The sequence below is a fragment of the Harpegnathos saltator genome, unplaced genomic scaffold (genome assembly GCF_003227715.2).
Source record: "Harpegnathos saltator strain DR-91 unplaced genomic scaffold, Hsal_v8.6 scaffold36, whole genome shotgun sequence".
In the NCBI taxonomy this organism is placed as follows: domain Eukaryota; kingdom Metazoa; phylum Arthropoda; class Insecta; order Hymenoptera; family Formicidae; genus Harpegnathos; species Harpegnathos saltator.
In genome coordinates this window covers 837079-861642 of record NW_020230161.1, presented here as the reverse complement: position 1 = coordinate 861642, position 24564 = coordinate 837079, and the positions used below count along the sequence as shown (strand labels likewise).

The 24564-nt window shown below is 48.5% G+C and overlaps 1 protein-coding gene and 1 non-coding gene across 16 annotated transcripts in view; one reads left to right on the top strand and one right to left on the bottom strand.

Moving 5' to 3' along the window:
* nAChRa3 (nicotinic acetylcholine receptor alpha3 subunit) overlaps positions 1 to 24564 on the bottom strand; it is a 69605-nt gene that overhangs the window by 22368 nt on the left and 22673 nt on the right. For 14 of the 15 annotated variants that reach the window (XR_003113143.1, XM_025300385.1, XM_025300382.1 and 11 more), the window contains one exon: positions 911 to 1028. Coding sequence is in view for 14 of the 15 variants with exons in the window: in XM_025300385.1 (XP_025156170.1) it covers positions 911 to 962 (52 nt within the window). In the remaining variant the exon portion in view is untranslated. Of the gene's footprint in view, positions 1 to 910; positions 1029 to 3119; positions 3340 to 24564 lie in introns of those variants that run through there. The other variant, XM_025300391.1, reaches the window with a different exon arrangement.
* TRNAN-GUU (transfer RNA asparagine (anticodon GUU)) lies at positions 21314 to 21387 on the top strand. Its single transcript has one exon. It is a non-coding gene; the product is annotated as a tRNA-Asn (tRNA).

The following is a 24564-nucleotide window of genomic DNA, read 5'->3' as shown; positions in this document are numbered from 1 at the left end:
ATCCTACGAACTTATTGAGTGACGTGTTGCATGCAACAGAGGCTACAAGGCTACGTAGGCAGTCTGAAAAGTTCTCGACCTGACACATACATGGCATTAGAAACTGTCAAACTATAATTGTACTGGAAAGTGGCATCCCTGATATAAACCCTGATGTAAAATTTTATTCGATCTGTCAAGTCATTCGAGTAGCAGCACCGGTTGAAAAAGCTTTGTGCGAGATGGGTGCCGCGCATTTGCTAACAATTGACCAGAAACGCATTCGAATGCGTGTCTGGCACATTTTGATCGTTTTAAGCAAAATGAAATGGATTTCAAGCGTCGTTTCATAACTATTGATGAAACTTGAATCCACCGCTATATACCAGAGCCAAAAAGAACCTTCCGGAATCACACTTTAATGATGGTGTTGAATTATTGGAAAGACGTTGGGATAAATGTATTGAAGTCTCAAGAGATTATATTGAAAGATAAAACATATTTCACGGCGAAAGAATTTTCTTGCATTGCTAGGCCGAGAACTTTTCGGACTGCCCTCGTATATTAAGCTGCCGTTTATACGGGAACGAGGATACTGAGGAGCGCACGATTGTCCGAACTGAAGCGAACGTTCACGCCGGAGAAAGGTCTCGAGTCGACGGGAAAAATTCAGAACCGAGCCGTTGGTTTCCTCCGCCTCTCCCCCGCCTCCCCCCCCCCCGGGAAAGACTTGCGACTTGGAAGTCGGCCGCGCGTTTCGCCAATAGCGCGGCTCAAGTCTCCAAGTCGGTCCTTGCAGGATTGTCGGAAAAGGATCACTGGATTAACGAGGTTAGGACGATTGCACGATTCTGAGAGCGATCAGGCGATATTTTTCGCCGATTAGTATCGCCGGTCGGGGACTCGCGATTTCTCGATCGATCGTACGTACCTGATATGAGCACCAACACTATCCACATGATCCCCACCAGGCTCTTCATCATGTCATTGTGTCACGTCCACCTCATTTCTTCTCGCCGTCGCGCGCCCCAGACCCTTCAGTTTTCGCGCTGCAATAAAAGGAGAACGACCCATTATACAGGCGCAATCGGATCGCCCTTGTATCGTCGGTAAATAACACTTTGCGCACTCGGCCCCGGAAAGTTCGCGGATTCTCCCGGAAACGTCCCGACGCAGGGATCCCCCCCCCTCCCCCCTCTTCGGAAGTTGCCCGTAAAAAAGCGAATAGAGTCTCATCATGATTCTCGTAGATTCCTCGTCATCCGACCGTATTGTCGTGTATTATGCGATGAGAGATTCTCGATAAAGTGCATACGTTCCATAAATATATAATTTTTCTTGATAAGTGATTAACGCGTAGTTAACATTTAAATAGACAGACGTTGACCGAGAAAGACGCGCTTGTTAGGTTTAAACATTAACATTTCTACGTCCGTCGATTTTACTCGACCTCGATCGAGGAGTGCGCGTGAGATCGTCGTGCGCGAGGAATATTAAAAATTGAGAATTGAGCACGACGTCCCAAGCCGGACCGTTAACAGGAGCATTGAAATTCAACGAGCCTAATTGCGCCGTTGATCGCGGCCCCGCGGCCGGATTTGTAATTTATTACAACGGCGCAATGACCGGAGTGAATAAAGCACACGAGGCAAAGAGCACGAAAGACGCCGGCTCGTGAATTATGGACAGGTAATTGCGGGTTATCGTGAAAACTTACGATCGTTTTTGCGCTCACGCGCGATATATTCGAGCGATGGCGATTAGAGCGACGGCGATAAACCGCGGCGCTCGCTTACGTCGCTCAGAATATGCAATTTCTTTTCCTCCCCCTCTCGCGCGAGCCGCTCGGCCGAGAATTGGAGTATCGCGAAAATTCGCCCGTTACCGCGCACCTGTCTGTCATCGCGAGTATGCGCGCGCGTAAAAAATTCTGCTAACTCGGCGACCGGCCGCGTTCCGACAAGGCGGATAAATTCTGAATCAATTCCGCATTAATATCGCGCGAGTTTTGCGACGTGCTCTCGCTCGTGGAATCGCTCCGCCTGGGGTGCAAAAAATCACGCGTCTCGATGGCGCGGCGATATTTTCGCCGAGAAAGAGACCGGTCCTGAACTCGTCGCGCCGCGCCCCGCGATCGCAACAGCGGCACGTAATTTTCTGTTTGCTTTGCGCGAAATAGATATTTGATTCATACTTTTTACGAGCGAGCCAGAACTTTACGTGCCGTTGTCGGTGCCAATTTTCGTGCCGCAAGATTTATGGCAGTCGTAAGAATCGCATTACCCCATGTCGAAGCCCCCTTCTGCATTTTGATATTTTTGCAGGTGGCACGCGACGGCTGCCGCCAATTATCGTCGCAATTCCTGAGATTCCTGACTTTTCCGGATTCCCCGATAAATCGTCGAATGGCGCGCGCGCGAGGGCGTTTCTGCCGGGACCGGCCGCGAACGTTTCCTCGACACGAGTCCGCATAGTCGCGGATCGCAGATCGCCCACGAGGTACTCGAGAGATTTTAGAATGTCGTCATTAGATTCTCATTACGCATTTAAATATGCTGTAAACAAGCTCTCAGGTGTGTAACCAAAGAGAGAGAGAGAGAGAGAGAGAGAGAGAGAGAGAGAGAGAGAGAGAGCAACAAGACTTGTGAGAGTTTCGATTGTGTGTGATAATTAGTGGCAATATCTAAGCTGCAGGAGGATGTTTGAAAAGTATTATTGTATCGTAAAATAATAATATAGCAATATATTAACTACCTAACAATGTAAAAACCGTGATCAATTCTTGCAGCGACCTCATCTCACCTCCCTCAAGTTTGCCATGCACTCAAACAGAGAGGAAGAAAAGAAGACATAAAAAAGTTTTCTTACGAAAGAGAAAGAGAGAGAGAGAGAGGGAGGGAGGGAGGGAGGGAGAGAGAGAGAGAGAGAGAGATGTCAAATAAATCAATAAAATAGTTTCGCCGAGAGCTACTGTAATCGCCAGCCGCTTCTGCAATCGCGTTACCTAAACACCTAAATAACTCGATTTCGCGAAACCGACGTGACCCATTTACGGTAACATGACAAAAGGGAACACCTCGCGCTCACTCGGATCTCAGGCAACGATATTAAATAACCAATGAAGTGTATATAATGCATACTTCTTGAATATCAAGCGCAATTTTGCATGCCGATGCAGGCGGCCCCGCGCCTCGCGCAATTCCGAGCGCATTCAACGATACACGGGTGCAGGATGCTGATTTTTCACTCCCGCCGACTCTCGCGTCTTGCAAAGGAAAAATCGCGGGGAAACGTCGCGCTGCGCATCCGGATAGGAGAAGATAGACGGCGATACCGAACGTCGCGACGGCCGCCGTCGCGCACGTGCTACGGCGTTCCACTGATTCGCTGGCCGGGGCCGGGCGCACCTTTTTCCACTTATCCGCTTATGTAACGCGTCGCGCGCGCCGGTCTCCGGCGGTACATATGTATATCCCTTGGCCGGCGCGGCGCGGCGCGGAGCGCCACGGCGGAAGCGATCCCGCCGAAGGGAGAGGAGCGACTCGCGCGTTTGAAGTCGCAAGGAAAAAACGAAAAAAAAAATAAACCCGGACGATCAGACGTTGGCGTTTATTCACGGGAAAAAACGGAGATCTCGCTTCTGCTGCGTCCGCCGACGGAATAGAGAGAGTCCGTTCGTTTTCAGGGGATACCACCGCAGTCCACCGCGGTGGGCATCGACAGCGCGCCACTCGACGAAACGGAATTAAACAACGGAGAAACCGAAAGCGGAAAAGGCCCGCAAGGTTGGCAAGGAGAAGAGCCGACCGCTCGGCGGGAGGGACGATTTGTCCGGCCATCCGCCATCCGCTTCGGAGAGATCCGGAAGTTCATACGAGCAATCAGCCGCAAATCGCAGACAAGCGGACTTTTCTGGCCGCGGGATGGATGACGGTCGGTCGGCCGTGCGAGTGGCAGGTACTTATTATTATCGGTTATTCTCGGCTCCACTCCGCGAGTGCCAATATTCTGTTATGCGCAAGCCGGCCGGCCGGCGCGCTCGCCCCGATACCGAGTCCGACGATATCGCGCCGTTATCGCGCGAGCGGTCGGCGAGTGTGACAAAATTGCGTAATGCCTGACAGAGAATATCGCGGACTTGGTCCATTGACAAATTCGCCGTGTCACGGCACATGGACATCGCGCACTGACAGAATCGAGAACGTCGAGAGTGAAATTCGCTTAAGATCGAACGGGGGAATGGACATCCGTTGCGGCGTTGCGGCGACGGTAAACGAGATATCGCGAAATGCCGCACGGATGTAGGCGCAATTTAATACGCAAAGAACCGACGGACGGACACGTATATTCGGATCGCCCGTCGCGCCTCGCTCTGGAGAATCGTTTAGCAAACTACACGTTCCCTTCGTTCCTCGTCCGAAAGTTATTTCTGCAACGCGACCCGAGATCGATAAGCCTCCAAACCCGTCGCGCTGTCCATGCTCGGCACTTTCGCGAACCCGAGAGAGAGAGAGAGAGAGAGAGAGAGAGAGAGAGAGAGGAGGGGGGAGCATGGATGGAGAGAGAGAGGTGGATAATTATTTCCGCTACGTTCTATACGAGCGAAAAACCCTTTAAACGGCTTTCCTGGGATACTCTTTCTTTCCTTGTCGCCGCGTGTCATTGACGTAGCAAAGCCACGTACAGCTTGAGCTGCCGCCATGCGGCAAACGACATAGCAAATGAGCTGGCGTACTCGTTAACTCGAGCACGTAAAGGAATGAGTGAAATCTACGCACGCATGTTATTTAATATTCCAAAGTCTTGCAAAATATGTCTTACGATATGTCCGAGAGTCGCTTCTTTCCTGAGGCGGTACGACATATCGCGGCGTTTGTAAGTTTTTGTTTGGAAGCAGTCAGGGAACAGAGCGACATGCGAATCTTGCAAGTCCCTGCATTGAAACGTCGCTTCTGCGTTGCAAATTTCATCAGCTTGAAGGATCGATGAATTAAAAAAAGAATGATCGCCTACGGTCGTCTATGTTGAAGAAGCTCGAGGAAACACTTGCTCGAGAAATTACTTATGACGTTCAATTACCTCGATACTCGATTCGCTTTGAAGGCTCACCTTTAATTTCAGTCCACAAATGGTCGCGGCAATTCAACGCGAAGGAAATGGCATAAAGTAGTCGCCGCTAAAGTAGCGTCAAGGTAGAACGACAGTGTTCTTCAAGTTGGATAAAATTTGCTGGGTTAATGTGGAATAAGGATCTCTCGACTCGGTACTGCAGGAATTTTGAAGCATTTATCGAACACCGCAGAGGCGTGTTTCCATTCTCTTATTTTAATAAAACTGATCTATTTGATATAAAGTTGTATTAATCATAGCCGCTTGAATTCCTTTTCCTTCAACGTAAAATCGCGTTATCTGATGTAAGCCCGTCTACATTTCCCCGTATATATTCCTTTCCATTGTCCTTTTCTTAAATATTATCGCCGCAAGTTCTTACTCGCCGAATGGTAATTCGCGTTTAACCGGCGAATACATTACACACCACAATCGCGGCGCGCCGACATTATTAGATTCATAAATCTTATTACCGCTTGTTGAGGAATAGTACCTTCAGCGTCTGCAATTAACTTCCGCGAATTAACAACGCCCCGCGGCGACGCGTTTAGTGACGCATCGCGTAACTTTATTGCGATCTAAATGTGTATTAACAATTATTAAACGCGCGCGCGCGCGCGCGCACACACACACACACACACACACACATACACGCTCGAACTTCCCGTCCGAGCGCGCTATTAACTACGGGATAGCTACGGGACGTCTCGCAAGGAAAGTTCAGCGTTGAATTTAAGGAGAGACCTCGACAATGCGCCTCCTCCCCCCCCGCCGTCTCTCTTCCTCTCGGACCAGTGCAAAATGAAATTTCGCTTTTGCGGCTGCTAATCTCGCTCAAGTAAATGGAACATTTCCCGGCGGTAAAAGTACATCCACAGCGGCGAAGCGCCACCGCGCTTTCACCGCTGTGCAGCGGATGGGCAGCGGGACTTTTTTTTAAAAAATTACAACACACCATCGAAATTGTATTATGGACGCGAGTAGCGACCGCAATGTGCGTACGCGCACGCCGCATTTCCCCCTGACTTGGAATCTGGTGAAGCAAACACCTCGACAATCCGACAATCCTCCTTTTCTCGCGCATTAAATAATCTCGAATTACCGGATTCGCAGGCTGCGCTCGTCCGGCCTCTCCGCGCGTAAAAATCGCGCTCGCGGGACTTGTCGGACAATCGGCAGAGCGAAATTTTACGAACCATCCCGGAGCGCGCCAGGCAACGTAAAACACGTCGCTCTTTCGATCTCTCTCCCCCCTCTCACTCTATTTTTCTCTCTTCGCACGGTCCTACGGGAGAAGTATAAATTCGACACGCGAGACCCGTGGATCCTCATTGCGGATCGTTTTACAAATGGACCAACAAAACGGATGCAGAGGACGGGCGCAGCCAAGAGAATTGATAATTAATCTGCCTGTCGCGGTCTAGCATCGCGAAACTCCCGCGACGCGATCGATCGGAATTGCGAAACGAACGGCCACGGTCTAATGATACGATGGACGCAAGGGGGAGGGGGCAGGAGGAGGGCGAGAGGCTCCGCGGGGCGTCGCGCGGCCCGCTCGGTGTTTTAATAAAAAAAAAATATATATATATATATATGGCGCACCGTAAAGATATTACGATCCATGCGAGACGAGTATAAACGAACGGCCTCTTTCACGAGCTGCCACTCGCAAAAACTTTCGCCGTTGCGAAACGAACGACCGAGTCTATATTTTTCTTGGGCTGCGCAAGCTCGCGTTTACGCCACAGCTCGCCGATGGCGAATATGACGGTGATCGATGCAAAACAATAAAACAACGCGGAGGCCTGGACAATGATACTGAAAAAAGAATAATAATCGCGACGGATTGATCCCTCTGCTTCTGCGTTCGGTGGAACGATTTCGACGTGGCGATCGGATCCTTCGGCGCGTCGATCGGGCCGGATAAAGCGGGAACAAAGCGCGCATCGGCATTTTGCATGGAAAAGAGAAAGTCTAAATATTAAAATAGTCAGGCCAGCCTTATCGATCTAGACAATCGCGCGTATCGCAGCGCAATTTTCACGCACGGCAAATCATCGCGTCGACGATTACACGCGATCGTCTTCCGGCGCGTCTTCGCCAGAGTCGCCGTCATTGATTCTCCCAAATGACTCATCACCTTATTACCAGCGATAGAGATTCGTCCGATTGATGGCTGATGATTTATTACCGCGCCGCCGAGGCCTATCTGTCAATGTCCCGCGATAGAAAAGGCAATAGCCGATATTTGCCTCTCGGCTCAAATCGATATCGCGATTATCGTGCGCTCAGCCAGCCACAGCTGAGAATCTGTCGATAATGTTATCGTGGACTCTCGTTCACGAGAAACGCGCGCGCGCGCGTCGAATCGCGCGCTCTTCTTGTAATTAACCCGCCGATGGGATCCTTTTTGTTTATCCGTGCCGTCGCCAGCCTCGCGCGATCGGTTAAACGTCCGGATGGTAACGAAAACCGATTGCAGGAATGCACGGCTGATACTTTCGAACGGGACCGCGACGTCGTTGTCTGGAATGCTCCGCGTATCGCCGAGATGATTGAGCTCGTTTCGGGGATAATGGAGGAACGCGTTCCGCCATTATGATTCGTTTCGCCTTCGTTGCGAAGGATTCAGCGGAGGCGCGCGCGCGCGCGGATGGCGCCGCACTGATATATATATATATATATATTATAAATACCCGTCCTCGGAAAAAGGCGATTGACCCCGGCCAGTCGATATCGAGCCTGTTCGATGTCGAGAGACTTGATTATCCGCGTATTATGCCGCGACATTCTTCTCACCTGCTCTCCGTCAGCGAGTGAAGCTACGGCGGGAAGCTACGCGCGGTATCACGAATCGAGAGTTCTCGCTGCGACGAGACAACGTTTGACATTCTAACGACGACGGCTGAACAACGCCCGTCGCAAGTGGAGTGCGCTATTTTTCTCGTAAGAAGAAAAAGTTTTATACACGCACCGTATATTTACATGCGGGCGAGTGTAAAAGTTTCGATGGGTTTTTCTCAAGGACGACGTCGCGAGTGATCCGTGACAGTTTTATGTCCGCACTCGCGAATAATACACGCGAATGTTCGATATAGCAAAGTTAATAGATAACAATGGAGATTACTCGGCAGGACGAGAGAGAATAGATCGTTTTTTAATAAAATTACTTACACTCCGCACGTTTCTTTATCACCGAATCCGCCAAACCTCCCTTTTGCACTCGCTTATTATTATATTTATATACAAAGTTATATGTGCATATTGTAGAATTATCATAAGACTCATAGTTACTCCCTCGAATTAGGCGCGTGATATGATGATTCCTCTTTCTTTTGTCCTAAATAATCACGGGAGAAGCGGGACGTACTTGAAGCGAAACCAGACTCCGCATATACAAGTATATATTTGCGAACGTAGATAATTATTAAAATTCCGACGGGAGAAGGGATGTTGTTGCTGAAACTTCCGGCATTCGCCGCGACTCTCGCGGGATGTCTCAGTATTGTACCGCGTACCGGAGACTTCCGCCGACATGGCGAGAGAGATACTTTCCGAAACCAAGCTAGAACTGCGTGCACACCCGATCGAGCTGATGAACTACACATTAAATACTTGGCTCGCTCGAGTTATTATCGCGAGTTATTACGGCGCGCGAGAACGGAGGGGAGGAGGAGAGAGAGAAGGAGAGCTTTTATAATTAGCAGGACTTAGAGAACGTGGCATGGACCACTCATCGTGATTATGAGATGCTTTGTGTTTGCGCACGCGGCACCGGGATTCTTCTAATTTAAATTTCAGCGTACACGTCGCATTTAATTTGCAAAAACCGTGCGCCTCGCAGCTCGCGAAACACTTTTATTAATTAAACGCGCCTCCCCCCTCCCTCCCTCCGCCGCGAGGCGCGATACACGCCACGTGTAACGTGTAACGTGTAACACATTAGATCAACGAACTTGGCGGGCGCCGGAAGGCGGAAATTCCTGACCAATCTCGTCTACTGGATACGTCTTACTTCCCGTCGAGCAATCCCAGAAATGCTCCACGGAATTCCAGAAATTCCAAGAAGAGTGTGAGAGAGAGCGAGAGAGGGGGGCGGGAAGAGGGAGGGGGAGGGGAAAGAGAGAAATAGAGAGCCGGCGCTAAGAGGCTTGTTAAGGTGAGAAGCCGCCGAAGGATGTATCGATCAACGGAATTAACCACCCTCCATACCCTCAGATACGTCGAGACATTGCACGCGGTGAGTTCAGAAAACACACGGAAAGAAAGCGCGCACACAGAAAAGTTAAAAAAATATTTGCTCGCGAAGCTGATGCTGCGCACACATTTGCTCAAACCTGATAATTCCGCGGTAAATAAACAGACGATTGCTCCTTTCGTGGAAGACTACACTTAAAAAAAAAAGAGTTCACACTTCCTCATTCGGAAAACATTTTTTCTCGACATAAAAATGGGTGTATTAATAGAGAGAAGTAAATTAAACGCTTAACGTCTGACGGAGATCGTGTGAGCAGATTAACACGAGAATGTCTCTTTGACAACGTACGCGCGAGCGTGTGTGTGTGTGTGTGTGTGTGTGTGTGGCGAGCGAGAAGCAGAATGTAATAAGCCGGCCTTTTCCCGACGGCGAACGCACGAAACGCGCGTGTCCGTGAAAGATGTGTAAAATTAAACGCGTCCTGAACACACTTGGCGTCCACGGTGTAAAGAAGAGCGACTTCGTCGTTCGTGGCACGCTCTGTTATCTCAGCGGCTGTGTACTTCACCGTAGCCGTCGCGCGATTAACGGCATTTATATTTGGACAAAAAGTATCACGCAACAGGTTGCGCGCTCGACACGCTTTACGGCTATACTTTACGCATTTATATTAATGCAATATTAAGAATGCAAGCTCGCCCGTAATTTCCCGCCGAGTACAGAGTTTTCACCTCGTTTTTCCCGTCGAGTCACACTCGACCTACGACCGCTCGAACTTTCATACCTTTCTTCGAGAGATCGATCGAGGCTGGCTCGAGGCCGCCCATGAGATTCGGCATGCATCCACCGGGTCATGACTTATTTCGCACCGTCGCCGTCGATGAAAGCGATTGTTATGCGATCGGCCGATTTGACTAACAATCCCGATCCCGTACGCGCTGCAAATACACGAGCGTTGCGGTCGAGAGACGCGAGCGGCGCTGCCGCGAAGGGAGCTGCCTCTTATTCGCGAATAATCGAATATCGGCCCGGAGATTTGGGGCGCGCATCGGGCGGACGCGAGAGATGGCAAAAGACGACAGGGGAGGGTGAGATTCTGCGGGAATCTCGGCATCTAGCGCACGGCATCAGCAGCCTATACCGGCGCGCATTCGCCGGAGCCGGCGTGCAATCGGTGTCACTCGCAAACGCGTCAATTCGACTGCTCTTTGGCTCATGGAAAATGAAATAACCTCGGCCTCGCGCGCGCGTCGCGTCTTTCGATCCGCGCTCGCCTTTGCGCTGAAACTTTTAGCGACCTTTCAGTGTCTCCGATAAAGAACCCGACGTCGGATTCGCGCTCGTTCGCCCTACGACGGCGTGTTTAGGAGGTTCGCAGCCGAGAGCCTTCACCGGAACACAAGAGGATGAATAAAAAGAAGAAAAAAAGAAGGGAAGAGGGAGAGAGAAAAATTCGAGATATTATACATGCGCCGGATAATGAGGAAGTACATTTGCATATCCTCTCGTCATTTTCCGGGTAATTTTATACCGAGAGAGAGAGAGAGAGAGGAGAGTGGTTAATTTCGTTAAAAAAATTTCGGAGATAACCGCATCTTTTCATCGTTTAAGCCGAAAAGTAGTAGCAGCAATATATATATATATATATATATATAATTATTATTATTGATATTACGGTAACATACGAAACGATTTTCCGGCTGTAATTATTTCGCTAGTCAGTATGAGCATTTTCTCCTCAGGGTATGTGCGTGGAATATTTAACATAAATAAAAATAAAAGAGAGAGAGAGAGAGAGAGAGAGAGAGAGAATTGTCATATGTGTAATTTATTCGAGAAAGGAGATGAGACGTGCAAAAGATTTTGCTTCACCGGTGTACATTGAAAATAATACAAACAGGAGACTTGCAGGGTTTCACACAGAGTCTAGTCATTTAATCCTTTCGCATGTATACTTTCGGTGAAACTTTATATTACAGGGAGAAATGTAACATCCCGCCTTTGGCGCGTCTACGACGATCATTTGGTAACGACGATATCAACTGACGGCTTCAGCCGTCGCGCGATGTGTCGTGGCCCAGAAATTTTTGGTGCTTTGATATTTACGAAGTGTAACAGCGATCGCGCGCTTTTATAGCGCGGCTCGTAAGGGCCGCAGGCATACAAAGAAGCGCGTTCGCGCGTTGTACTACGCACAATGTATCGGCGGGTGCGCGTCAATGCATCAGCGTCATGTATGCGTTCAGCGGCGTAGAAACTTATTCAACCATAACGATGCTGATAACAATCGTGTATCGACAAAAGAAATCGCCGACGAGGAAACGCGTCGCGAGATTGCCGAAAATCAATAAAATTTCTACACTCACGCTTGTCCGCGGAGCTTCGTTGCGTTCGCTGCGACGTCATTTTTCCGTCATTTTTCCGAAAACCACGCGCCAAGCTCTGTGGAAAACGCACAAATTGGAAAAAGTCCCGCGTAAAACACGAGGAAAAGAATGGAAATGAGAAAACAAGAGAAAACGCGAGAAAATAAGAGAGAGAGAGAGAGAGAGAGAGAGAGAGAGGGCGAGAGAGAAACACAACGTCGCGTTTTAAAGCTGCCTTTCGGGGCGAGAAATGAAAGGGAAAATAGAAAACGCTCTCCCGCGACGTATGTACTCTCTCGATCGTCTCGCGTAATAGAGACGGATGACGACTATCGAGGGTTAATAAGATCGAGATACGACGGCAATCGGAAGAGGCACATCACCGGGGGTCTTGAAAACAAAGCGAAGGCGTCTCTTCGTAATCGGCGATCGCCGGGGCTGTAAAAGGGCCGAGGTGAAGGAACAGGCTGTAGGTCGTAAGGGGGCGGGGAGAAAAAGGTAAGGCGGGAAGAGAGGTCTTGCAAGTAGGTCGCATCTCACGGCTCGATATCGCCGAATACTCTTTTGTGTCCTCCGTTAAATGGGGTTACGGGAGTGGTGCCCGCGCGAGAAAGAAAGAGAAAAAGGCAAAAATGCACGAGAGTGCTCTCGATGCCTATGGCGTTACTCAGGGCGTACCCTCGTAATCGCTGGGTGTATCCGCCGGTTTGGGTGTATCCCCAGTTGTCACGACACCTCGAATTACCCTCTGCAATCGAGACTAAGCCAGGAAACCGCTGGAACGTCGGTATCTCACCGGGAGAAGGGGGATGGGGGGCGGGGGGGCAGGAGGAGGAGGAAGAGAGGGAGCATCTTAATTGGGAAATTTCAGATATGAAAAGGGTTTTACCGTTACTGTGCGCGAGCCCGTACCGTAAATGCTGTTTATTAGAATCGTGCGCGGCAGCGTAATTAGCAGACGAAATTTTCTATTCCGTGCGCGACAACGTTGCGCAAGTGTCACTTGTCAAAACGTCAGTCTAAATAGAAGCTTATACGTAATTTCGGTATCTCCCATCCGACGAGTATAAAATTCTGCGCTTGCGGAATAAATTAGTAATCGCGGAGAATGTTTTCGGTTTAAAGATTCATCGATGCTCCCTCCGCCCCTCTCCCCTCCCTGCCCCGCGGCAATGTATTCTCTCTTCTTCTACGCGAATCTCTCCGATGAAAATACCTCCGCGACCAGGAGGACTTTCCTCTCGAACAACCACTGTGTTTAATCCGACTCTCAAGAGTGAACTCAGCGAGGAATGCCGAGGAGACGTTCAACGACACTCGCGCCGATACGCGTTAAAGTTGCAGGTAAATACAATTATCTCTCGATCACTCGACGGGAATGTCGATTAATATCCGTGGACGACGACGAGGAATAACCGAGTCGCGACGAAGGAGAAAAGAAGCAAAGTACAAAATCGACCGAAGATCTCGTGGCGGCCGCGAGTAAAGTCGCGATGCAAAACGGCCCAGGGAGGAGTTTTCCGTTGCTAAAGTTCGGACTTTACCCGCGGAGTGCAATCCTGGCGGATGCGAGCAACAATGGGGGAGAATCCGTGGCACTCGAAACTTCCGGTTGCCACGCCGGAAGATTTGCTTCGCATTTGCGACGGTCTAGCGATTCTCGGCGATGCTCCGCATTGTGAGACGCGTTCGTCTTCGCTTCGTGGGTATGCAGTTAAAAGGATTAAACGGAAGGAGAAGCGGAAATCCGATTCAACTTTGTCGTAAAGATCGACGCGACGTTTGAAATCAGCGGGATACAACCGCACGGTTAATCCGGGATATAAAAAGAGCGGGTCGAGAAAAAAGCACGCTGAATTGGCTCGATCTATTCCCCGCTTATTGTCAGAAGACATCGGCGTAGAGTGAAGACGAAAAAAAGAGGAAGAAGAAGAAGAAGAAGAAGAAGAAGAAGAAGAAAGGGAAAGAAACTTGAAAAGGAATTATTTTCAATCAGATATATGTCCGCGTAAGAGACGCCCTACCATATTTCATTGACAGCGGGACACGGCGCGGGACGAGTCCTTTTTGAATTGTTCCGAAAGTGAGTCGCGCCGCGGGTGTTAAATGAATCTAAATCGCCAGGACGATGCCAAGGAACGTGCAGGAAGAGCGATAAGACTCCGGAAGCCGACAGCTCCAAGTTTCCAGCCTATAACGTCGGCGCTAACGTCGAACGTCATTTAGAGTTGCAGTTTCGCGCGAGCGAAAGTTCGAGGCTTTGACGCTCGACTGCGGCACGTAAGCACAATGAAAACGGAGCCGAAAGAGGAGAATGCGAAAAAGCGACTTTTGCGGGCCTCTCGAGCGCAGATTTACAATGCGCTTCGATCTTCAGCGTGAGAGCCGTCGCGTCGTCGTGAACGATCGATCATTCCCGCGGAGAGGGATTCGAGATACTTCCAGCTCGAGTCTCGTGATAGATACTTCTAGATTTTCATCTGATACCAAAAAAAAAAAATATATATACACACACACACACACACACACACATAGGAGCGGAAGAAAAAAGTTCCGCACATCTCATCCTTTCTGCGATCAATTTACGTCGAGAGAACAAAAAGTATCGTCGAGAGAGTCGAGTTCCCGTCGGCATGGAAACCCAAGTCGGAAATCGTAGACTTCCTTAATATCCGGAATACGCGGAACGCTCTGTTGACACAATTACGCGTACGATCTCTCTCTCTCTCTCTCTCTCTCTCTCTCTCTCTCTTGTATCTCTTAATACCTCTCCATCGCGGTGAGCAAAAAGGTCGAGGAGCGAGAACGTAAAGATCGCGCTGTCCTTTTTCGCCGTCGGAATTTTCGTCGACGATCGTCAATTCCGCCGGCGAAACGCCGGCGCGACTGACCGATCCAATTATCGCGATAATAATAACGCGTGCGTTATGAAGTTTCTGCCTGGGGGATAATTCATGCCCCGAAATTGGTCGCTCGTCTCTCGGGCGAGCCACGAGAGACTCGGAGAGCGGACTCGCATGCGATCGATAGGTCGTTGCATTCCGTGTGCAGGCGTTCGTTTCGCGGCCGATGCAATTGCGCATACACAAGCGTCTAATCGGCGGTTCGTGCAACTCGATTCTCGCCCACGGATGATTGCGTGAAATCAAGGTACGGGCTAATGTGCGCGGGCGACTTTACTACGCGCGATCATCCGACAGTCAGCCCGATGATAATTAAACGCCACTCCTCGCGCCCTCCGCTCGATAGCTCGGATTATTTTCAACAATCGCTCGCGCGTGCGCGCGAGAGGCACACATTCGCGTTCGGGTTCGCGTAATGCGCGCTGCCCACGCGGGAGTATCGCGTGAAGCGGAGGCGTTAAGACAACGCCGGGGAGCAAACAATTCTCGTGCTCGTGAAAGAATCCATTTCCAAGTTCCAAGCCACGGACATCCACGGAGGAAGGCTTCTGCTCTTGTCTTTCCCTGTTTCTTTCTTTTCTTTTTTTTTTATTTTCTTCTTTATTTCATGTTCTCGCATGAGACAACGCGTAAGGAATGTCATTCCATTCGTACCGAGGAATTCGAGCAAGTCGATTTCGCTACCGTGCGCCGCCGCGCTGTGCGTTAACATATTTTCTTGATAATAATATATTCCCTGCCGCCGCCGCGCCGTCGCGCGCGCGCGGCGGCAATTTTTCTTCCGCCGACTGCGGTTTCTCGCGGCCCTTTCCAAGGGGCGATTTCCCCGGGAGGAAATATTGTGCAGCCGTCTGGTATAGCCGGGCGGATTGAGACGTGGGGTAGCCGAATCCGGTGCGTATGTGGCATGACCGACGGGATGGGAGCCGCGCGTTCGGTTTCGCCGTTCGGGCGATAAGAATGAGGACGAGAGCGACGCGGCTGGCAATTGGGACGGTCGTGCGTACGTACGTACGTACTTACCACCCTTACGTGCGCGACGTAAGATCATCCATTCCGCGGGGATTACTTCATTCCTCGACTTTCGATCCGCGACGCATACCACGACGTCCACGACTGTTCAATTGAAAATCCCAATATGTCGACCCTCATCGACACTACCGACGTATTCTAGAGCCTCCCTTCGCCATTCCGGCGTGTTCTGGAATTCCAGGGGAGTGCCGCACATGCACGCGCGTATCCCGTGACCCAATAAGACACCGCTCGAACGAGCGAGAAAGATTGTCGTCGGGTAACCGTTCAAGGGTAAATCAGATTAAGGAGGCGTTGGGCATCGACAGCGTTGGGGGCCGTGTCCGGTCGGCTCAAGTTCATTCTGCAATACGTGTCGTAAGTCGTAAGCCGTGAGAACTGACCAATTATAGCCGATTATTTTTGTAATAATCGACTGTGATTCGCCAATTCTTACGGCTTACAACTTACGACACGTATTGCAGACCAGGTCTGAGTTCTGTCGTATTTCGATCGTAACGCGAGCCTTCAAAGCCGGCCCCCCCTCCCCCTCCATACCGTCCATGGAATTTGGAACGGTTTCTGTCCGCGAGGGACGTGTTTCGCCGCTTATAAATTTAAATCTGTCTACGAGAAATTCATTTTTCTGCCGCGATAGAGAGAGAGAACACGTCGACCGACGGCAGCAGGTCGACGCGGTGTAATTACGTTACTGGTATTTTTTCGTAACCGTGGACAATACTCGCTGGACATTAGCGTGAGCTCTTGTGGCGACAGATAGCTGCCTTACATTCTCTCTTTTTCGAAAAAACGACAAGTCATAGATAGAATTATGCGCGCAATCAGAAAAATCCAATGATTCAGCTGTGTCGAGGGGACTGGAGAGTCAGATTGCTGAAAAATCGTGCTTGGTTTTGATAATATTTTGTGACGAACTGAATAAATGTGCAAGAATGAAAATTTTAGGTATATTTATGCAACATGTGAAGAGTCGAAAAATTTTGTTTATTAACAGATACTCATGTAAATGTACGATATATATATATAGCTGAAATTTACTGTCCTTTTTTCTTTTCAAGTTGTCATTTTTGCAGTAATATCTCGGCTCTCGATGGTCCGATCAGAGCGAATTTTAGCTAGAAATCTTGAGGAGGCTTATCGTTATCCAGTGAACCACTATAATCGAAGAAAAAATCGGACAAAATTAACAGAATGGCAGCTATTATCAGGAAAAAATCCAAATTTTTCAGTTCTTTTATAATAAAAAAATTAATATCTCGAAATGAAATATTTGGACGTAATTGTCCATGGCTCATCTGAGAGCCAGATGAACAAATATTATTGCTTTAAAATTTCAAATCGATACGAAGCTCAGTTTTGGAGAGATCACTGCCAAAAGTTGAACAATAAAATTTCGAGAAAAACGCGTTTGAAATTTGAGTGGACGTATATTTATATGAGTATTTGTTAACAAACAAAATTTTTCTACTCTTCATATATTATATGAATATATCTAAAATTTTCATTCCTGCACATTTATTCAGTTCGTCACAAAATCATTATCAGAAACACACACGATTTTTCAGTAATCTGACCGTCCAGTCCCCTTGAGGTTACTTCGCATTTTTGTGTCGCTATTGGTCATCGTTTTGAGATAATTCATACATATAGATTATTTTATTATATCAAATCAACAATATGTAGCACGGTATATTGTGAGAGAGAGAGAGAGAGAAGTGCAGCCAACAGTGGAGCGCAAAGCTCCACTTAGCCTTAGCGATCTCGTTAGCGATTCGAGCCTGACGTACAGCAACTTCGCACGGCGGAATCTCGTCGCACGATTCGTACGTAGAGCTCGCCGCAAGAACGAAGGGTCTAATTGTCTGGAAACAAGCCGGCTGCACCGCGGCTTGAATGCCGATTTGCTTAAGAATATCCGACGGGAATTTATTTTCAACGCGTCGGCATTAACGGGCGCATCCTGCGTGCAACAGGTGATTACATGCGTTCGGCAAATATCGTCCAATTAAACGTCACCGTATACCACCCCTCGGCTCTCGACACGATGACACAATTTTGATTACGCGGCGCGATTTCAAATTTCGCTGTTCGACGTTCAAACGCTCCCGATAAGCAGCGATAACGTGCGTTCGGCCATGACAAGCGCGGGTCGTGCTCGCGGTAATTCACGGCGCAAGCGAGCCGCGCCAAATGCGCGTCGTGCATCTGTAATATTATTATCTTTGATCGTTTATATTCACATCCGACATCCGACAAAGTACGGCGATACAACAGGAGAGTCACACAGAGGTCGGTATGTGTGTGTGTGTGTGTGTGCGCGCGCGAGAGAATCGCGCGCGCACGCATGCTAATTGGAACGATATAAAACTCGCGTCGGTTTTACCTTAGCGCACGCGTGAGAAACTCGTTCGCACGCTACATTTCCGTCGGCGCTAACAATAAGATACGGTGGTACTAATTTGACGAGATGGAAGCGAATCACTTTTCAACCGGTTAGATCTTACAGTGGCTGTCTATCGGAGCGATCCGGATATCGTGCGGCGGAGGCAATTTAATCCAACTTTCATGAACTCGTGTTTGCTCGAAAATATATTTCATGTGCATACAAAGGAGCGATCGCACGGTAAATTTCGCATCTGCATTCGCCTCTTCTATATCTTGACATTTAACTTTTAGATTTTAATACGAAGTCCAATTTCGAGTGAAACGCAGCTCGGAGCGGGATATGAATTCGCGTGCGCGCGAGGGAGAGAGAGAGAGAGAGAGAGAGAGAGAGAGAGAGAGAGTCGCTCGCACCGCTGTCACTCACCGGCGTGGATCGCAATCGGTGCAATCGAGATGCTATTAAAAGGGCTCGAGATAGCTCGAGAATATGAATGGAACTTTTCTCCGGCACTCGCCGCGATTCTCGGTCGCGTATCAGTCGACTTGCTTTTTGGAAAGCCGCGCGCGCGTTCGACGTCTGTCAAAATCACATCACGGTAATTGAAGCCGCAGAATATCACGCGAGTCCGATCTTTTTGACACACCGAGTTATCGACGCCGCTGCTTTCGACCGAGGCTGTCGGAGTATGCGCGCACGCGCGTGAGAAGTACCATTTGTAAGAGAAGCGGTAATATGAAAAGAATAAAAATTCCAATAAACGCGCGCGCACAAAGAGGCTTTGTTATATTCGCAGTTAGTGGGCCGATAGCTAGTCGTACTATTGCACACTTTACTTGACCTAAGAACTTTCTAAAACTTTCCTTGAGAAAGATCTCCCTTATTTTCTCTCTCTCTCTCTCTCTCTCTCTCTCTCTCTCTCTCTCTCTCTCTCCCTCTTTCGCCCTTTTCCTAATATCTCAGCGCAAAACATTGTAATTGGCGAGCATTCTCAACGCTTCCGAGAGGCGTTGAAAAACGCGAAGGCTTCGCCTCTAATCCTCTTGGCAGGGAACGGTAAGTAGATAAACGTTGCCGCTGCTCGGCCTCGCAATACAAGGGGTGGGTCGGAATCACGCGTGCCCGAGCTGTTGGGTAGGCGTCAAGGGAAGTATTTCTTAATTAGTGACGAGCCTCGAACGAGGCTATCTCGCGGTGTCTTGAGGTGAATTGAGCCGCTCCCTCGGAGCCGTGCCCCTCACGGCCCGCTCGTAGATCATGATTCGCCCTAAGTGCCTTAAAGTTCCGTGTCGGCGTCGACGCCGATAAATGATCGTAAACGGCTCGCGATATAAGCCAGTGCGACAACGCAAATTGACATGTTCTCGAGGGAGCGTGTTGCAGATGCATATTCATATATGTATATACATGTATAAATAATGTGCGATCATGTGCGAGCTTAGCATCGGGGATGACGCGGAGGCGAAGCGTGCTTGAAAGTATCCAAGGCGCATTCGTTGCAATTATTCGGACGATATTGCTCATTTGCATAGAGCCGAGCAAAACAAAGCCGACAGAGCAGTCACCTGACAATTATTCCCGCATGTTCTCGTGTTCGAAGTTTAAGACACGTCATGTTTTTCATTCTTACCGATAATTTTCAGAATAGGAGGAGTAGGAAGAACAAGAAGAAGGTGTATAGTCAGGTATGGTGATAACGCGAGAGCCTATCGGTCTCTCTTTCCTCTCTGTTTGATTGATAAATATAAGTGATAAGAGACGACATCTCTGCGAGATGTTTCGCGTGAATTACGAATGCTCCAACGAGGGAACAACGCACTCTTGGGGGATTGTGTCGGATCAGTGACGTGGTGGCTGGGAGTTTTCGAGTTTTCCACGCGATAGCTCTTTGACGGGCAGTCCTGCCGACCTCGCATTTTTCAGTTGTTTTTATCCTAAATACGCATTATTTACAGTTGGAGCTCGCGCTTCAACAAGTACGCCAACGAAAATATTTCCATGAATTTTACTTCACCCCGGATAGTCCTCGACTCCGCCGCTTCTACCGGGGGAATGTTTGCATCCGTTGCATTTTAATGTCACCGTGAATCCCGATGTAAACGCCAGATTGAGATCGCCGATATCGACCACAATTTTTACTCGAATGTAGATATATATTTAAATCGACTCTACGAGTTCGTCTAGAAATATCGGTCGTTCTCTGATGATTTATACATTATATAGAAAGTCTCGTTTTTACATCGTCGATATCTTATCTATGCAAGTTGAGCGCCGGCTTTTCTTTAGCAAAATACGAACGAAAGATCGATTTCTCCTTTTTTTCCAATCGACAAAAGTACGAAAATTTTGACATGTCTTCTGCTCTTGACAACAAATCCAGGTCGTACGACGATGCTTGTATCTCTATGGCCGGAGGATATTTTTTTCTTTTATGGAAATATCCGAGGAAAAATAGGCACGCGATTGGCATGGCAATCATTTGATTGATTGCAAAAAATCAGCTGATTTTTTTCGAATATTCCGTGAAAAGTAAACATCACGAGGACCGTCGCGTTCCCATTGTCACGTATAAACATAGAAATCATTTTCGCATGTCTACCAGCTACGAAATTGGAAACCACCGAAACTGAACCGATTTCAGTGTGCGATACAAATGTTATTGGTACAACGGTAAGAACAAACGTTACGTGATTTTCCGTTTTCGGCTTCGCTCGCCACAGACCGGCCTGTTTATTGGATTTATTTTCACGGGATACGCTCGGACGATTGCATGCCAATTTTGCATATTTCCAGCCGCAGGCTATTGTCCGACGATGACGATGAAACGAGAGGCTCGTTTTTCCGTTTCTCATTGCAGGCTGACACGCGATCAATGGCGAATAGCGATTTCGAGCGAGCGGAGACATGCGATCCCGCCGCCCTTCATCGAGCAGCATCAAATTGACCGCAGAGGAAGGGGAAATATGTACGTGATGCAATCTAACAAACTCGTATTTATCTTCTATATGTGTGTGTGTGTGTGTGTGTGTGTTTGCGTCTCTTTTGTTTTATTTTAGTGCAACATATTGTGTACGGTTCGAAAAAAGAAAGATAACTCATATCATAATTATATTTTCCTCCTCGAGAATCTCTCAGACAAAAAATACTGTAATAACTATCAAATATAATATACTGCGAAGGTAAAACAATATTCGACACGCTTCACATTTTTGCAGAAAAATAATCTGTTGTAATAACGATCAATAACAATTTCGAAACTAATATTAATCGATATGAGTTGACCGATTCATATGGTTGGTCGCTGTAATCAGGTATTCGATATGTAAGAAGGCCTGAATCATTCGCCTCCGTGGCGCAATCGGCTAGCGCGTTCGGCTGTTAACCGAGAGGTTGGTGGTTCGAGCCCACCCGGGGGCGTGTGTTATGTTTTTACATTTTCTTACAATCAGCGAGATGACGCAACAGCAACGTTGTCAGAAGAGGGTTACTTTTCGAAAAGAAAAGAATATTCTCGGCGAAATATTGGTCGTCAATAAAAAATAAATTTTTGATAAAAGTTTTTATTTTCTTCTTTTTTGCAATTTTAAGGAGAAGAACGAAAGCGAAAAATATGAGATTCGCGCAAAGTACTTAAGAGAGATCATTACGTATATCATTATCGTCCTTTCGTTTCTCGTCCGTACTCGAAATATCTTGCCAAAGAGACGCGATGATTCGGCAAAGTCAGCGCATCGCAAGAGCTCATGAAATATTTACGCGAGCGGATCTCGACTCTGGCAGAAGTTATCTATCCGTAACTCCATCGCGAGCATATGCGGCACTCACAACAACAGTCGTCCGTATACGGAATCCGATGCAGTATTTTGCCAACAGCATATTTAGTTACTACCTTCGCCGCTAGATGTCTTGGCGCGGATGCAGTCAACTCGTAAGAAAATTCTCTACAGCTGAGCTATATCATGAAGTCGAAGAGACTGTAGACTCAGGTCATCAGTAAGGATATTACTGATCGATTTAGCAGATGATGAATCGCTGGAGATGATCACTGATTAAACTCCACCCTGCTGTCGCACAACTACTATCGCATGCGGCTGTCAGGAAATTCTGATGCTAATTTTTAACAACTGATAGTTCTTTTTGAGACTTCCTTCGTTGGAAGAAATATCCAAGGGAAAGGAAGAACTTTTTTTTGTATCATGTTACTTCTAAAGTTACAAAGAAATTTTCGCCTTCTGTATGATAATCCGCGAGAGGAAAGAAAGATCGCGTTTACTTTGCCAATTGCCAAGATGCGTGTAAGTTTGAGAAATTCGGAGTTGTTATACGTCCGTGCATTGCTATTAATATATATATATATATATAGTTGCTAAAACCAGCTAATATTTTCCAAAAATATAGGATATCGAATATTGTTTTCTCTTCGCGGTACATTTGATCAGTTATTATAGAATTGTTGTCGAAATTCCCAAGGAGTAAAATAATTACGATACGCGATACGTTGCATGTTGCGAAATAATATTATACGCATATCGCATTCAAAAACTGATACATTACGCGAGCAATTAATTTTGTTGCATTGTGTAATGCGGCGCGTAAACAGATACCGGACAGGAGAGCTAAATAAATAAATACAGCAATTAATACACGAGGCAAAAGTTACATTACTGTGTATCATTCGACTGTCATTAACACGTGAATTCGCGCAAACCACCCCCGAACGAGAATGCGCCGGTTGAAAATTACACCCGTTACGTAGCTCGAAACTTAAATCAGTTTCGGATTTCGATATTCTTTTCCCCCTTGATGCGGCGAAGAAATGCGCGTTCGACAGCAGACGCGATATCGCGTTAGCGTGAAACCGAGGTAAATGCCACGCAACTTGCGTGCCGATCGGTTTTAACCCGAAACTCATTAGAGGCCAGAGTCGCGTGCGTCACGTGTCCGGAACACACACGACACCACGTTCGACGCTTATCAACGCCGTAGGAACGGGGCAGCAGGCGAGCGTACCGAGCGGAAACTAGAGACAATGGCGAAAGTTCACGCGTCTCTCATCTACAGAGACGAAAGTTAAAGAGGTCAGGGCGGCGGAGGGACGCGCGAGTAGGCGCGGGGAAGGGAGGACTCTTAATACCTGTGAAAACCCGCGGGGATAGCCGGCCGGACAGCTGTGTGTATGCGCGGCGCCGATAGCACGCGGCATCAGAGCCAGTCAAATTCTACGCTCGCCGCGATCCTCGCCGCGATCCTCGCCGCGGGCCGCGTATCCAAATATTGGAATTCCGAGAGCGGCGGCGGCGGCGGCGGCGGCGCGTTTTACTTCATCCGACGCGCCTTCGCCGGGAGCCCCGGCGAGCACTTTTACAGTTCCTGACGTAACATCTCATGCGCGCGATCATAATCGTATCTCCGAGCATAACTGTCGAGATGCCGAGGGCACGATATAAGGACGGCAAACGGAGCACGCTGTGGCTGTAAATTCCGGGGGCGAATGATAACCTCCCCCCTCTGACGCCAGTAACGTCAGTATTTTTCCAGTCGTTCACTCCGCGCGTCTTCTTGCTTCATTCTTCCCGGCCCGCCTCTGTCTCGAATATCTATCTATCTTCGAATAATTTACGCGTAAATTATGGACGCACGATTAATCAGTCGTGAGAATGAACGATCGTCGTTTGCGCGGTTACATCTGCCTGATGAGACAGAGCTCTTTCATCCGGTGGCTGTCGGATTGCCGGCGGAACGAAAGTCCAGCGCTGCAATCGAGGCGAGCGTCTATCTCCATATGAAGTCCTGACCATTGGACAAACTTCATTTTGGGATACCGCGCGATTGATCTGCCGTGAGTCAAAAGCTCAGGCCGACAAAGGGGAATAGGGCGCATCGGCGCGACGGAAAGGGTGAGACCAACAAGAAAACTAATTATCTGCGACGAGGAAGATCGGGACGATCGCGAAACGCGCGTGGGTGCCCCGCCAACAGAGCGACGAGACCTGAGCGTGAAAAACAATTTAACAAATAAAGAGTCTAAAAACACAACGCAACACACCTCTCTCTTTCTTTGTAAAAAAAAAGAAAAAAACAGAAGGGTAAGAAAAAGTAAGAGCGAGCCAAGATCGTAATTCCATTCGCACCTCTCCCTCTCTCTCTCTCTCTCTCTCTCTGTCTCTCTCTCTCTCTCTCTCTCTCTCTCTCTCTCTCTCTCTCTCTCTCTCTCCCTCCCTCTCGGGGCCATAACTCTCCTCTCGCGAAAATCTTGGTTCGCGTGCCGTTCGGGCAAGAGTTCGGTCCGAACTCCGAACGATCCTTCTTCGTGTTCGCCGCACTTTCACGCGGCGTTTCCTCGCGGCGAGCGCCGCCGTTTGAGTTTCAGCGCCGGTCCACTTCACGAAATGCTTCGGGAAAAAGATACACAAGCGGAAAGCGCGAGTTCCTTCTCCCGAGTATGTCCGACTGCAAAGAGTTTGGTTTACATATTATCTCGCAAAGCACAAAGACCGCTAATTTTCTCCCTGCCGTGTGGAGAGAGAGAGAGAGAGAGAGAGAGAAAGAGAGGGAGAGAGAGAGGGGGGGGGAGAAAGAGAGGGAGAGAGAGAG